The sequence below is a fragment of the Phoca vitulina genome, unplaced genomic scaffold (assembly GCF_004348235.1).
Source record: "Phoca vitulina isolate PV1807 unplaced genomic scaffold, GSC_HSeal_1.0 scaffold43, whole genome shotgun sequence".
Taxonomy (NCBI): Eukaryota; Metazoa; Chordata; class Mammalia; order Carnivora; family Phocidae; genus Phoca; species Phoca vitulina.
In genome coordinates, this window is record NW_022589746.1 from 5,847,436 (window position 1) to 5,860,366 (window position 12,931).

Here is a 12,931-nt window from a genome sequence, read left to right on the forward strand (position 1 = left end):
TAGAACCCGCCTATACCCTATTCTTATTGGTCCCCGGGATACAAACAACGACGCCATTTTCCCACCACTTCTATGGAAACAGAAAGTTACGCCTCAAAGCTTCCCGGGAAATGTAGTCCAACCTCCAGGGCCAATGCGCAAGCCCTTGCCCAGGAGAACTGCAAGATCCGCAATGCTCCGCGTCTGCATGAGACGAGAAGGGGGGGGAGGGGCGGAGCGACAAAGCAGTGGGGAGGCGGCAACGACGCCTGCGCAGTGTGACCGGGATGGCGCATTTTCTTGCACCGAGTAATGCGGTGTCGCTGGCGGCTGAGGAGGGTGGAGAGTTCTGTGGTGAAGTAGGGGGAGGGATCCATGTAGGCGTCAGGCGGCGTCTTGGTGTGAACTATAAAGTGGGAAGTTGATGCTGGGTACTACTACTCCCGGACCGGCAGCGCGAAAGTTGTGATATCACCGTTGAACCGTGAGCGGCTGTGGTGGCGGCCGGGGGAAACCCGGATGGGAATGAGGGCGGGGGAGGCTGGAAGGCGGGGTCGAAAGGAAAGAAAGAAAGGAGGGTGAGGACCCGGATGCTGAACCGGATTGTGTATGAATTTTCCATCCTTGCTAGAGAAGGGGAGGAGCTGTAGGTGACCGAGTAGGGCGGAAGGAGGCATCTGAGCGGAGAGGAAGCAGGAACCTCACCGACCCTGCAGGCTCTGGACTAGCAGAGTACACCCTTGAAGCACTTTTGCCAAGTCTGTTAAAAATCGGCCTTGAAGTTATTTAAATCCACTGCCTGTATCTCGGGCAATTTTCTTCAGGTTTATCATCTCCCAAAGTTTGAGTGGAAGGATTCATTCGGCGTTTCACAGCTACACTTATTTTGTATGTCAGTATTTAGCGATTTTGAAACCAGATCATTCCCTTAAAAAAAAAAAAACTTGCACGGTATTTTAACTTTTTATATTGCAAGGGTGCGCCCTGATTTCGTCCTCTAGCGCGTTAGAAGGCAATTTCTGTTCATTCAATCCTTCACATATCTATTGAACACCTACCATATAGAAAATCCGTACAGACAGATATGAAGTAAAATGGACACACGAGTGTGAAACTGGTAACAGTGGTGACTGCTACAAAGGAGAGTTACGTGATGATTTAAAATAGGGAATTTTGCTTAAGGGAAGTAGAGTGAGGATCGAGCTGAGAGTGGGTTAGCAGGAGTTAACTAAGGAAAGAACATTCCAGGCAGAAAAAATATGTTGGAAAGCCTTGTATCTAGAGGGAGCTTTTAAAGTGTGAAGAACTAACATAATAACAAAAATAATAATGAGATAAAGTATGAAGAACTGAAGTTGGGGGTGGGGGAGGCGGGAGAGTAGTCCAATCTTAGTTTGTTAAGGAGTTTTGTTTTTACCTTAAGAGCAAAGGGATGTCTTTGAAGGGTTCTCGGTTGGGAAATAGGGCGAGATCTGAATTTTGCAAAGATGGCTGAAGAGTAGAGGTCTAGATTGAGGGGCAAATGCAGGGAGCCCAACTAGGAGATTATTTCAGTACTAGTCCACACACAGGGGATAATCTATTTTTATATTAATATTCATCCATCAATTGTAGGAACAAATTAAAGGCACTTTTCCAGTTTTGAAAGTGAGTAGTTTCAGACTCTCTCACAGAGGCATTCTGTAGTTATTCAATCTAAAAACAAGTTAGTAGATTTCATGTAACACTAATGCCTCAATATATTTGAGTCTAGTACCTGATGGCTGAAATTTCTAGCCATAATAGGAGTCCTTTGTGTTTAAAAAAAAAAAAAAAAAAAAAGGGAAAAAAAAATCAGATAGGGTATAGGCCACAGTGTGTAGAACCCCTGAGACTTAAGAAGACACAAAACAGATTACTTTTCAATACCTAGAAAAATTGAGGTTCCTGTGTTTTCCTGCTACTGAGAATACTTGTGTATAAACATCCTCTAGGAAAGGAACATTAATTCACGTAATAATTAGTATTTTTGTATTTTAATGGCATCAACCAAAGCCTTAAGAATTGGAACAAAGATTAGTTCGCTCTGACGTCTGGGCAAAGTATACTTGTCTCCAGATAGAGACAAAAGAGTTCTTGAAAGGTGGACACATAACTCGTAAGTTAAATGTGTTCTGGAGGTTGTGAAAAAAGATAAACATGATTATTGCTCTCAACCTAGTTGTGAAGAGATGGCTACCAACTGTTTTAAATGCAGAAGTGTATAAAAGATGCCCTTTTTTGTTTATCCTACCCCTAATTCTTTCTGTTCAGTAATCTTTTATGTAAGTGATTATTCTTCCTGCTTGTCACCTTTTTTTTTTTTTTTTTTTTTAAAGATTTTAATTTATTTGACAGAGAGAGACACAGCAAGACAGGGAACACAAGCAGGGGGAGTGCGAGAGGGAGAAACAGGCTTCCCGCCAAGCAGGGAGCCCGATGCAGGGCTCGATCCCAGGACCCTGGAACCATGACCTGAGCCGAAGGCAGACGCTTAACGACTGAGCCACCCAGGCGCCCTGCTTGTCATCTTTCTTTTTTTAATTTCTTAAGAATGGGGTAACATGTCAAAGTTAAACAGTATAGATAAGAGGGGTGCCTGGGTGGCTCAGTCGGTTAAGCGTCTGCCTTCGGCTCAGGTCATGATCCCAGGGTCCTGGGATCAAGTCCCGCATCAGCTCCCTGCTCAGCGGGGAGCCTGCTTCTCCCTCTGTCTTGGGCTGCAGCCCAACCTGCTTGTGTTCTCTCTCTTGATCTCTCTCTGTCAAATAAATAAAATCTTTAAAAATAAATAAATAAAATAATAAACAGTATAGATAAGAGATTACTAATTTTTAGATAATTTCAAAATATTTTCTGAACTTTTTTTTCCGCTGTGACATACTGGGTATTAATTGTCAGTCAAGGCAGGTGTGAAACTTTTCTACATGGAGTGTTTGTCTTTTAGGTCATACTGCTAAGATGATTTCCTTTGCTGGAATGCTCAGTTCTTAAGATTGTTTCACCTAGTTACTCAAGAGGAGATTACTAAAAACTCACTTTTCAATCCTTTTGGTTCATGATCCTGAATACCAAATCATTGTTATAGAAGCAAAAGAAAGCAGATAAAGGTGAGAAACCACCTAAAATGTGCCCAAGATGTCAGAGCAATGAGAAAAGAAGATTCCTAAGATAAGGAGAAATAAAAATTGCAAAAGATACTTACAAAGAAACCAAGTGGGGATTGGATTCAACAGTAAAGAAGTATTGTAGAAGACCATGAGGGGTATTTCAGAAAATATTGAAGTGAATGTAAAACTCAGATAATAAATCACTACAAGGGAATAGTGTGTGTGTGTGTGTGTGTGTGTGTGTGTGTGTTTGTAGGTACAGGCTAATATTTTTGATAATTGCATTCAAGTTAATGCACGTCTTAAATTAGAATCTCTGAAATGGATTGGTTGTAAAGAAAGTACAAGAGAGAAGTTTTCCCCTTAAAGTATATAAAATTTATTCATCTTAATGCTCATTGAAAAAAGTATGCTTACTAATTTATGTAATAAATCAAATATAGAAGTAACTAATTCTGTGGATTTGTTTTGACATTGATTTGATGTCAACAATTTAAGCCTTTATGGTTGAGTAAAATAAGAAAGGCTTAGTATAAGTTTTTTAACTAAGGCTGACCAATGAATCACTTGAAGATTTCCTTTTTTTTTTCCTTATGAGAGATAATTTACATATATAGTTCACCCGTTTAAAGTTTAAATTTCAGTATATATACAGGGTTGTGCAACCGTCACCACAATCTAATTTTAGAATATTTTAATCCCTACAGAAAGAAGCTTCATACTCCCTGTTCTTGCTACCCCAACTCTAGGCAATCATCAGTCTACTTTCTGTCTTTATAGATTTGTTCTGAAGACTGGCTCCTTTCACTTAGCATGTTTCAAGATTTCATATATGTAGAATTTTCTTATACAACAAAACTGAAAGTCTGCCAGTACAAAAACACCTTGAGATACAAATTCCTTTGCATTTGAAACTCAAAATTAATTTAGTTATTAAGATTATATTTCTCCTTTTTCACAGATCAGCTTTGAAATTTAAAAACAATGGAGAAGACTCAAGAAACAGCCCAAAGAATTCTTCTAGAACCCTATAAATATTTACTTCAGTTACCAGGTAACTGTTTAGTTATGGTCCTTATAGGGTCTTGTGATAGAGTAGTGGTCATTCAAATGCTAGCATACAGAAAAGGTTAGACTTACCAGCTCTTAAGATTTCCTATTTAATAAGGTGATACATATGAGGAAAATGACAAATAGAACTTTTTAGTTTTTTGTTCTTTTTTTTTTTTTTTTAAAGATTTTATTTATTTATTTGACAGAGAGATAGTACAAGTAGGCAGAGAGGCAGGCAGAGAGAGGGGGAGAAGCAGACTCCCCGCTGAGCAGGGAGCCCGACGTGGGGCTCGATCCCAGGACCCTGGGATCATGACCTGAGCCGAAGGCAGGCGCTTAACAACTGAGCCACCCAGGCGCCCCTAGTTTTTTGTTCTTAAAAGAGATATTTTGGGGATGCCTGGGTGGCTCATTCGGTTAAGCGTCTGCCTTTCACTCGGGGTTGAGTCCTGCATCGGGTTCCCTGCTCAGTGGGGAGCCTGCGTCTCCTCTGCCTGCTACTCCCCCTGCTTGTGCGCGCTCTCTGACAAATAAATAAAATCTTTTTAAAAAAGGATATTTTTGAAGCTCCCTTTTAAAAATGTCCAATTATACAACATAACAAAAAAAAAATACTGAAAACATTTGAGTACGTCATTGGAGGTTTTATTCTTTAGGGATGCCACACATTCCTATTCCCCACTATTTAGATATCAGGGGTTTTTATGCCAATTTGTGTAACAATAAAAAGCTTTACTCTACTTTCCATGTTCATGTTTTCTACTACCACGCATACACTGCATTTCTTACGCTACTAGTTCCTTTAAGAGCCAAATAGTAATGCATCTCTAAGTCACATAACTTGGAAACATAGCCCACATTATTCCTATATAAAGATAGGTCACCTGAACATAGCTTCTTAACAGTAACACCTGCCTAATCATGTATATGCATGTTTTATTTTGCTATTTTTTTAACTTGGTCTGGAAAATGGTAATAACAAGTTAAAACTCATATATATAATAAGTGTGGGTTCTTGAATAAAATGAATAAAAATTCATTCACAAACCAGTTACTTGAAACTTGGAATGCTCTTTCTTGTAGAAATTATGTGAAAGATGATAAGTTAGTTGACAACCATAAAAACCTATTTAGCCCGTAAGATAGCTAACCTATAGACCCAGTGATGTTCTCAACTCAATCACAATAAACACTTTTTCATTTCTGTTCTAAAGTGCACACCTTTCTTTATGGGCACACCTCAGTGGTATTATGTGTGTTTCTATTCTTCCTAAGCCTGGAGAGGATAAATATGGTTATCTAAAGCAGAAGAGTGGTAGCTCCCCAGCTACATCTTGAAAGCCATCATGATTAGTGTCATTTCTATTCTGGCAGACCTAAATGGAGACGTACCTGCTAATGTCAATGCTTCGAAGGAATGGAGGGAACCATCTACTCCCCAACTCAAATTATACCCAGCCATACTGTCTGATATAACTCACCAAAGCTTATTAAATGAAATTTAATTGACAGCATAAAGATACTCCATAGTACTATAGAAGCAATATGAAAGGATCCTAAGTTTTTTGGATATAAATTACCTTCCACCATGATGATTCCAGAGACAAAAAAAAATAAAATCCTTCTTCTTATAAGTTAAAATCCAAACGTTTTAAAGATGAAATCCTCAAGATCCAAAGGACAAAGAAGATACACACTTTTTTAAAAACTAGTCAGTCTGTTACTATTTTTATATTCATTACAGATAGTGCACCTCTTTATTGCCTACACCCAGGGCAGACAACGTCGACTGCTTGCCCTTGGCTTGGTGCTTCTTTTTATTGATATATAACTGCATAAACAATGATCGTAAGTACACTCAAAAAGTTAACCAGGGGGTTACCTGGGTGGGTCAGTCAGTTGAGCATCTAACTTCAGCTCAGGTCATGATCTCAGGGTCCTGGGATCAAGCCCCATGTTGGGGCTCTCACTCAGCAGGGAGTCCGCTTCTCTTCCTATCCTTCTGCCCCTCCCCTCATCGCACACGCACGCGCGTTCTCTCTCAAATTAAAAAAAAAAAAAACGAATCAAAGAAAAAACACAAAAGAAGAATAATGAAAAGGAAAAGTTGCCTGCTATTTAAGAAAAAGCCAAGGGGTGTCTGGGTGGCTTAATCAGTTAAGCATCTTGACTCTTGATTTCAGCTCAGGTCATGATCTCAGGGTGGTGAGATCAGATTCTCTCTCCCTCTGCCCCACCCACACCCCCCCCACAAACCCCCCCCCCCAGAAAAAGAAAAAGCCAAGAGACCCCTTTTGAGCGATATTTATTCAGCAGCTAGTAACTACACTTATTTCAGAGTCTCCTGCTGAGAAACATGATGTTACTCCTGCACTCTACTGTTGTTGGACTTATTTTGTAACAAGTTTGCAAACACTGGCTAGAACTGGGCTATGGTAAAACATGCCAGTTATCAGTGCTGTAAAGAGTCTTAAAGAGCGTCTCCTGTTCTGCTACTGTGCAAAGCAAGGACTGTCTATAGCTACATTTTAGCAATACTGTTTACCTGTGTAATGAACTTCTGTAACATTTTTTTTTAATCATTATCTTGAAGTAGTATTTTAAGCCATTAGATAACAATTAAACCTCTTGTTATGTCTCTCACTTTTTTTTAATTTAATATAATCTTGCATCTATTATAGAATATAACCTCAGATGATTTTCCTAAAGAAATAGAAAATTATGAAGCACCTAGCTGACTCAGTGGAGCATGTGACTCTTGACCTTGGGATTGTAAATTTAAGCTCCACAGTGGGTGTAGAGAATACTTAAAAAAATAAAAATCTTCATGTTGCCTGGGTGGCTCAGTCAGTTAAGCGTCTGCCTTTGGCTCAGGTCATGATCTTGGGGTCCTGGGATCAAGCCCCACGTCGGGCTCCCCACTAGTGGGGAGTCTGCTTCTCCCTCTCCCTCTGCCCCTCCCCCCGACTTGTGCTCTCTCCCTCTCTATCTGAAATGAATAAATAGAATCTTTAAAAAGTAAATTACAAAACAAATAAAAATAAAGATCTTTAAAAAGAAATAGGGAAAAAAAATAGGGAGTAGGGGATTGGGTGATGGGGGTTAAGGAGGACACTTGATGTAATGAGCATTGGGTGTTATATGCAACTGATAAAATCAGTAAATTCTACCCCACAAACTAATAATACAGTATAATGTTAACTAAATTGAATTTAAATTAAAAAAATTTTTTTTAATGGGGGGTGCCTGGGTGGTTCAGTTTGTTAAGCGCCCATCTCATGATTTCAGCTCAGGTCATGGTCTCAGGGTCATGAGATTGATCCCTCATTGGGTTCCATGAGGAGTCTGCTTGAGATTCTCTCCCTCTTCTTCTGCCACTTTGCGCGTACATCTGATCTCCTCCCCTCCCCCCAAATTAATTAATTAATTAATTAATTAAATCTTTAAAAAAAATAGGAAATTGCGTTATGGATAATAAACCTATTTTTCACAGAGAACTTCGGAGTTCCTAAAGTGACTTAAAGGTGGTCCAGGCCATTTATTCTGTTGGAAAGTTACTCTTGCTAATAAAAGATTATAATAATTAACAATTATTAATATTAGGATTTTCTGAAATTTGTGAAATCAAATGACTTTTATTTATTTGTCCTAGTGTAGGTGCCCAGGCCAGGAGTTAGTAACATTAAGGTCTTTTAAAGAGGAAAGCTAATTGGGGGCACCTGGGTGGCTCAGTTGAGCATTAGACTCTTAACTTCTGCTCAGGTCATGATCTTGGGTTCATGGGATCAAGCCCTAGCTTCGGGTTCCGCACTCAGCACCGAGTCTGCTTGTCCCTCTCCCTCCCTCTCTGCCCCTACCCCCAATCACACACTCTCTCTCCTTCTAAAATAAATCTTTTTAAAAAATAAAGAGGAAAGATAATTATCATTTGTTTCTTTTAATTTTGAGGGATCTCTATGACTAGTACCTGTTAGAAACTATTTGGGGCCTTAAAAATATCAATCCAGACCCCAGAATCTGGTTAAAGGAAAAAAATATTAAAACACAACTGCATTACCTATAAGTTAAGCCATTTATTGTGCTGTTTTCTAAGTACATTCTAAAGCAAAAGGGAAAATGTGGCTCTACATTGATTCTTTGTGTTCTTCATCTTCTGAACTTGTTTTTTAGGCAGTATGGGTTACTTTGCACAGATGTGCTTTGTAAGTATAGCTCAGATTGGCCTTTGTTAAACTGGAAAGTAAATCAAAAGTATAAAGTATATAGCTGCTACCCAGACCGTGCTCACCTTAAAGGTTAGTAGACAGAAAATACTGCTTCTTGAACCTTAAGAGATCCTTCCCTTTTAGACTTCTCACAAAAAGTGCAACTTTCTTTCATTTGGATATGTGATGAGAGTTTATGTATTCATTTGCTTGGGTGACTGGTGCAGAGAAAACAGATAGGTTTTTGTTCACACACACAAAAAATAACTGTTTTTGTTCACTGAAACTTTTTATGTAACTTTTTCTGAAACCTCATCTGAAATTAGGATGTTACTGTGCATTCCCTCTAGCAGGAAGCTCATAGAACTTTTTTTTTTTTTTTTAAGATTTTATTTATTTATTTGACAGAGAGATAGCAAGAGCAGGAACACGAGCAGGGGGAGTGGGAGAGGGAGAAGCAGGCTTCCTGCCGAGCAGGGAGCCCAATGTGGGACTCGATCCCAGGACCCTGGGATCATGACCTGAGCCGAAGGCAGACGCTTAACGACTGAGCCACCCAGGCGCCCCTCTCATAGAACATTATTAAAAGATCTTGTTGGGGTTTTTATCTACCATTCCTTTATATTTGGGCGAAAATGACTTCTATTGATAACTACTACCCAAAAACCTCTTGAGCTTTCCATGTAAGAAAATGATAATATTGGAAAACTAATGGCCCTAGTCAAAATAAAGAGATTAACTTTTGACCAAACTGGGATGCTAAAAAGGAATACTTCAGGGAATTGTCATCTCATTTTTTGATAGGAAAGAAGCAGAGTTGTACAATCTCTAAAACCTTAATTTAAAGGAATGGTAGATAATTTTAAGAGGTAATTTTATGAGATTTTATTGAATTCAATAGCAAAGTACATTTCATTAGAAATACCTATAGTTCTTGGGTGCCTGGGTGGCTCAGTCGTTAAGCATCTGCCTTCAGCTCAGGTCATGGTCCCAGGGTCCTGGGATCGAGCCCCACATCAGGCTCCCTGCTTGGCGGGAAGCCTGCTTCTCTCTCTCCCACTCCCCCTGCTTGTGTTCCCTCTCTCGCTGTGTCTCTGTCAAATAAATAAACAATCTTAAAAAAAAAAAAGAAAAGAAATACCTATAGTTCTCTGAAACAGACATTGCTAATTAACTGCCACTGACTAGACCGACTTATTTTTCAAAAAAGGAATGAATTAGATCATAGTTCGTAAAATGCCCATTTCATTCCAAAATTGTTGATACAAGTTAAGATGAAAGGAGTGGGCTTACTAGTGGGCCATTTGAATACTTTAGAATCTCTTTGCATGTCCTAATTTCAAAAGGCTGTGAGCTTTTAGAATGTGAATTTTGGTAGAGGGGGCAGTAGGGGCCCAGCAGTGATGGGGCTGGATTCAAGTTTGAACAGTTTTCAAGGAGGTTTCTGAATGTATTTTTAATAACTGAAATATTAATTTTATTTCCAAATTTTATTCTTTAATTTCAGGTAAACAAGTGAGAACCAAACTTTCACAGGCATTTAATCATTGGCTAAAAGTTCCAGAAGACAAGCTACAGGTATTTAGGCAATTCTAACCTCATTCTTAATCCCTAATAAATTAATAGATGTCACATAAAATACCTCTTGCTCATAATTGAGTTTAATGTGCATACTTGTATTGTTTTATATTGAGGTTGCTAAATAATTATCCATTGCAAAAACTAAGAAATCTGAGACTCTCATAATCTGTTAAGTATTTATAAGCTGTTTTGAATAGCTCAAATAAAATGAAATTATCACTTGTCTTTTTTGTTAGATTATCATTGAAGTGACAGAAATGTTGCATAATGCCAGTTTGCTCATCGATGATATTGAAGACAACTCAAAACTCCGACGTGGCTTTCCAGTGGCACACAGCATCTATGGAATTCCATCTGTCATCAATTCTGCCAATTATGTATATTTTCTTGGCCTAGAGAAAGTCTTAACCCTTGATCACCCAGATGCAGTGAAGCTTTTTACCCACCAGCTTTTGGAACTCCATCAGGGACAAGGTCTAGATATTTATTGGAGGGATAATTACACTTGTCCCACTGAAGAAGAATATAAAGCGATGGTGCTGCAAAAGACAGGTGGACTATTTGGATTAGCAGTAGGTCTCATGCAGTTGTTCTCTGATTACAAAGAAGATCTAAAGCCACTACTTAATACACTTGGGCTCTTTTTCCAAATTAGGGATGATTATGCTAATCTACACTCCAAAGAATACAGTGAAAACAAAAGCTTTTGTGAAGATCTAACAGAGGGAAAGTTTTCATTCCCTACTATTCACGCTATTTGGTCAAGGCCTGAAAGTACCCAGGTGCAGAATATCTTGCGCCAGAGAACCGAAAATGTAGATATTAAAAAATACTGTGTACATTATCTTGAGAATGTAGGTTCTTTTGAATACACTCGGAGTACTCTTAAAGAGCTTGAATCTAAAGCCTATAAACAAATTGATGCACGTGGTGGGAACCCTGAGCTTGTAGCTCTAATAAAGCACTTAAGCAAAATGTTCAAAGAAGAGGATGAATAATATTAAGCCATTCTTGATTAAGCCTGGTAGCTTATTGCAGTTGACTATTTTTTTTTGTCTTTTAGCCTATCACTTTTTAAAAAATTTGGACCAAGCTGTCACTCTCCACAAACTGAGTGAATAGGGGTGATGTGAATGAGGTTGTTTCCATTTAGAACCCCTTTGTACAGATAATCATCATATACAAAGTTGAAGGAATCAAAAGGAGCCACATTTAAATAGGTCTAATTTGAATGTCAGAATGTGCTATGTTTGGACCTTATGGACAACTGCCACAAATGTTCTGTTGATTCTGTCAATAAAGAAGACTTCAGCTTCCAGGAATTTTTATCCAGATACTTCCTAACTGTACCGTATGGGCAATTCCCCATTCGTCTACCCCAGTTTCAAGCCAGTGACTCCTTGGGACCAGTTTCTGTAGCGAGCTGGCCCAGAGACCACTGGACCTCCTCTTTCTTCCTAAATGTTGCTACTTAGAATATCTCAGTCTCTTCTTGGAAACTCCCTCACTGAAGTCTTCCATGAAAGAGCTGACCGTGATACTCAGTAAGTGCACTGGTCTTTCTTCTTACCCCCTTCCTTTTTTTCTTCTTCCTGCCCAGCAAATTCTGCTCTTTAACCAAGGAGTCTCCACCTAATGAAATTTATATGCTAGCCCAAATTCATTCATTTTTCCTTGTAATTTGTGATCCAAAAACTGATTAATATCTGGATACAGCAATGGCTTTCCATTTGTGAAGAAACAAGGGTATATGGAAAAAGTATTTTAGGAAGGAGCCTTAATTTAAGCCTTTTTATATTTTCCTATTGGTTAGTAGTAAAAATCATAAAAGAGCTGTTTGCTCACCTTAAGTACAAAAGCAGGGGGAAATGTTCTTTTCCTTGCCACCCAGGTCACTACTTCCCCTTGAAGGCAATTGGTGCTTGAATAGAAAGGGAAGTAGGTATCTTTAATCTCTGTGATTAAAGGAACGAGAAGTGTTAACCTGAGAGCTAGTGCCTGGCTGAAAAGTAGTCAAAGGCTATGCTATCAGGCACTAATTAGCTTTATAGTGCTTTAACCCTGACTCTCTATCCCTTTTGTGTACTTTCCACCACCAAGCCCCTGGAGCCATCTGGCAACAAGAGGTAGGAGAAAAGAAAAGAAAAACCCTGATTCCTTCATTTACAAGTGTTGCTGACCTCCCAAAATGAAACTGTGTTTTTCAGAAACATTGCATTTTGCTTGTTTGGTTCCATTATAATATGTTATATCAGATTTAATCACTATGTACTTATATGAGAAAATCTCACTGAAGCCTTCAGCTGAAGTCGTTGAAGAGTTGGGTACTACATTTACTAGCTTTTAAAATAGTTTGAATCTTCCATTTTAATTGACATAAGGGAAACTTAAAATCATGGGTATTTATTGCTGCATTATGGAAACTTGAACTCTGTGTTTATGACTCCATTACTTAAAAACGTAAAGATTATTCAAAAAAGATCTGATGCTAACTATATAGACAAAATATTTACCTTTAAGATGAAGACTGTTTAAATTGATTATTCCTTACCTAATCAAATTAATCTTGGCCTGGTGCTATTCATGATTCTTTTGTCATTTGTATCTGGTCTTTGTCAATGACAGAAATGCTTGACCTTGAATTGGGGACTTAAAAAAGAGTCATTTTATCCATTAAGTAATCAAAAATCTATTCTTTTCACTTGAATTATAATCACAGTTGTCAATACAGAAGAAAAACAATGTAAGAGTAGTTTAAATCTAATAAAATATATTCATTTATCTACTTAGGTTTAAACTACAGTATTTTTTTTTTCTGCTTAAAGGAATGTCTTGGAACCAAAGTAAGTTGGATTTTGTCATGTAGAAGACCTGTAATTTTAAAACATTTTCACATTTTCTAGTCTGTGGAGGTTCAAAAAATAAATTGATTTTTTTCCTTGCCAAAGCCAAAAGAATGAAGGCTAAATTATGTTGCCATAAATC

The 12,931-nt window shown here is 38.4% G+C and overlaps 2 protein-coding genes across 9 annotated transcripts in view; both read left to right on the plus strand.

Moving 5' to 3' along the window:
* Positions 1–267: 267 nt before the first annotated feature.
* GGPS1 (geranylgeranyl diphosphate synthase 1) lies at positions 268–10,965 on the plus strand. 3 transcript variants are annotated; one of them, XM_032430236.1, is made up of 5 exons: positions 268–463; positions 2,945–3,107; positions 4,069–4,161; positions 9,873–9,943; positions 10,183–10,965. In XM_032430236.1, the coding sequence occupies exons 3-5, from the start codon at positions 4,092–4,094 to the stop codon at positions 10,942–10,944; spliced, it is 903 nt and encodes a 300-aa protein (XP_032286127.1). In that variant the 5' UTR covers positions 268–463; positions 2,945–3,107; positions 4,069–4,091; the 3' UTR covers positions 10,945–10,965. The 3 variants fall into 3 exon arrangements, with proteins under 3 accessions (XP_032286127.1, XP_032286125.1, XP_032286128.1); XM_032430234.1 differs by lacking the exon at positions 2,945–3,107; XM_032430237.1 differs by lacking the exons at positions 2,945–3,107; positions 4,069–4,161.
* A 442-nt stretch (positions 10,966–11,407) lies between these two features.
* The window catches only part of TBCE (tubulin folding cofactor E), a 93,153-nt gene continuing 91,629 nt past the window's right edge, over positions 11,408–12,931 (plus strand). For all 6 annotated transcript variants that reach the window (XM_032430225.1, XM_032430228.1, XM_032430224.1 and 3 more), the window contains exon 1: positions 11,408–11,490. In XM_032430225.1, the coding sequence (XP_032286116.1) occupies positions 11,408–11,490 (83 nt within the window). The remainder of the gene's footprint in view (positions 11,491–12,931) is intronic.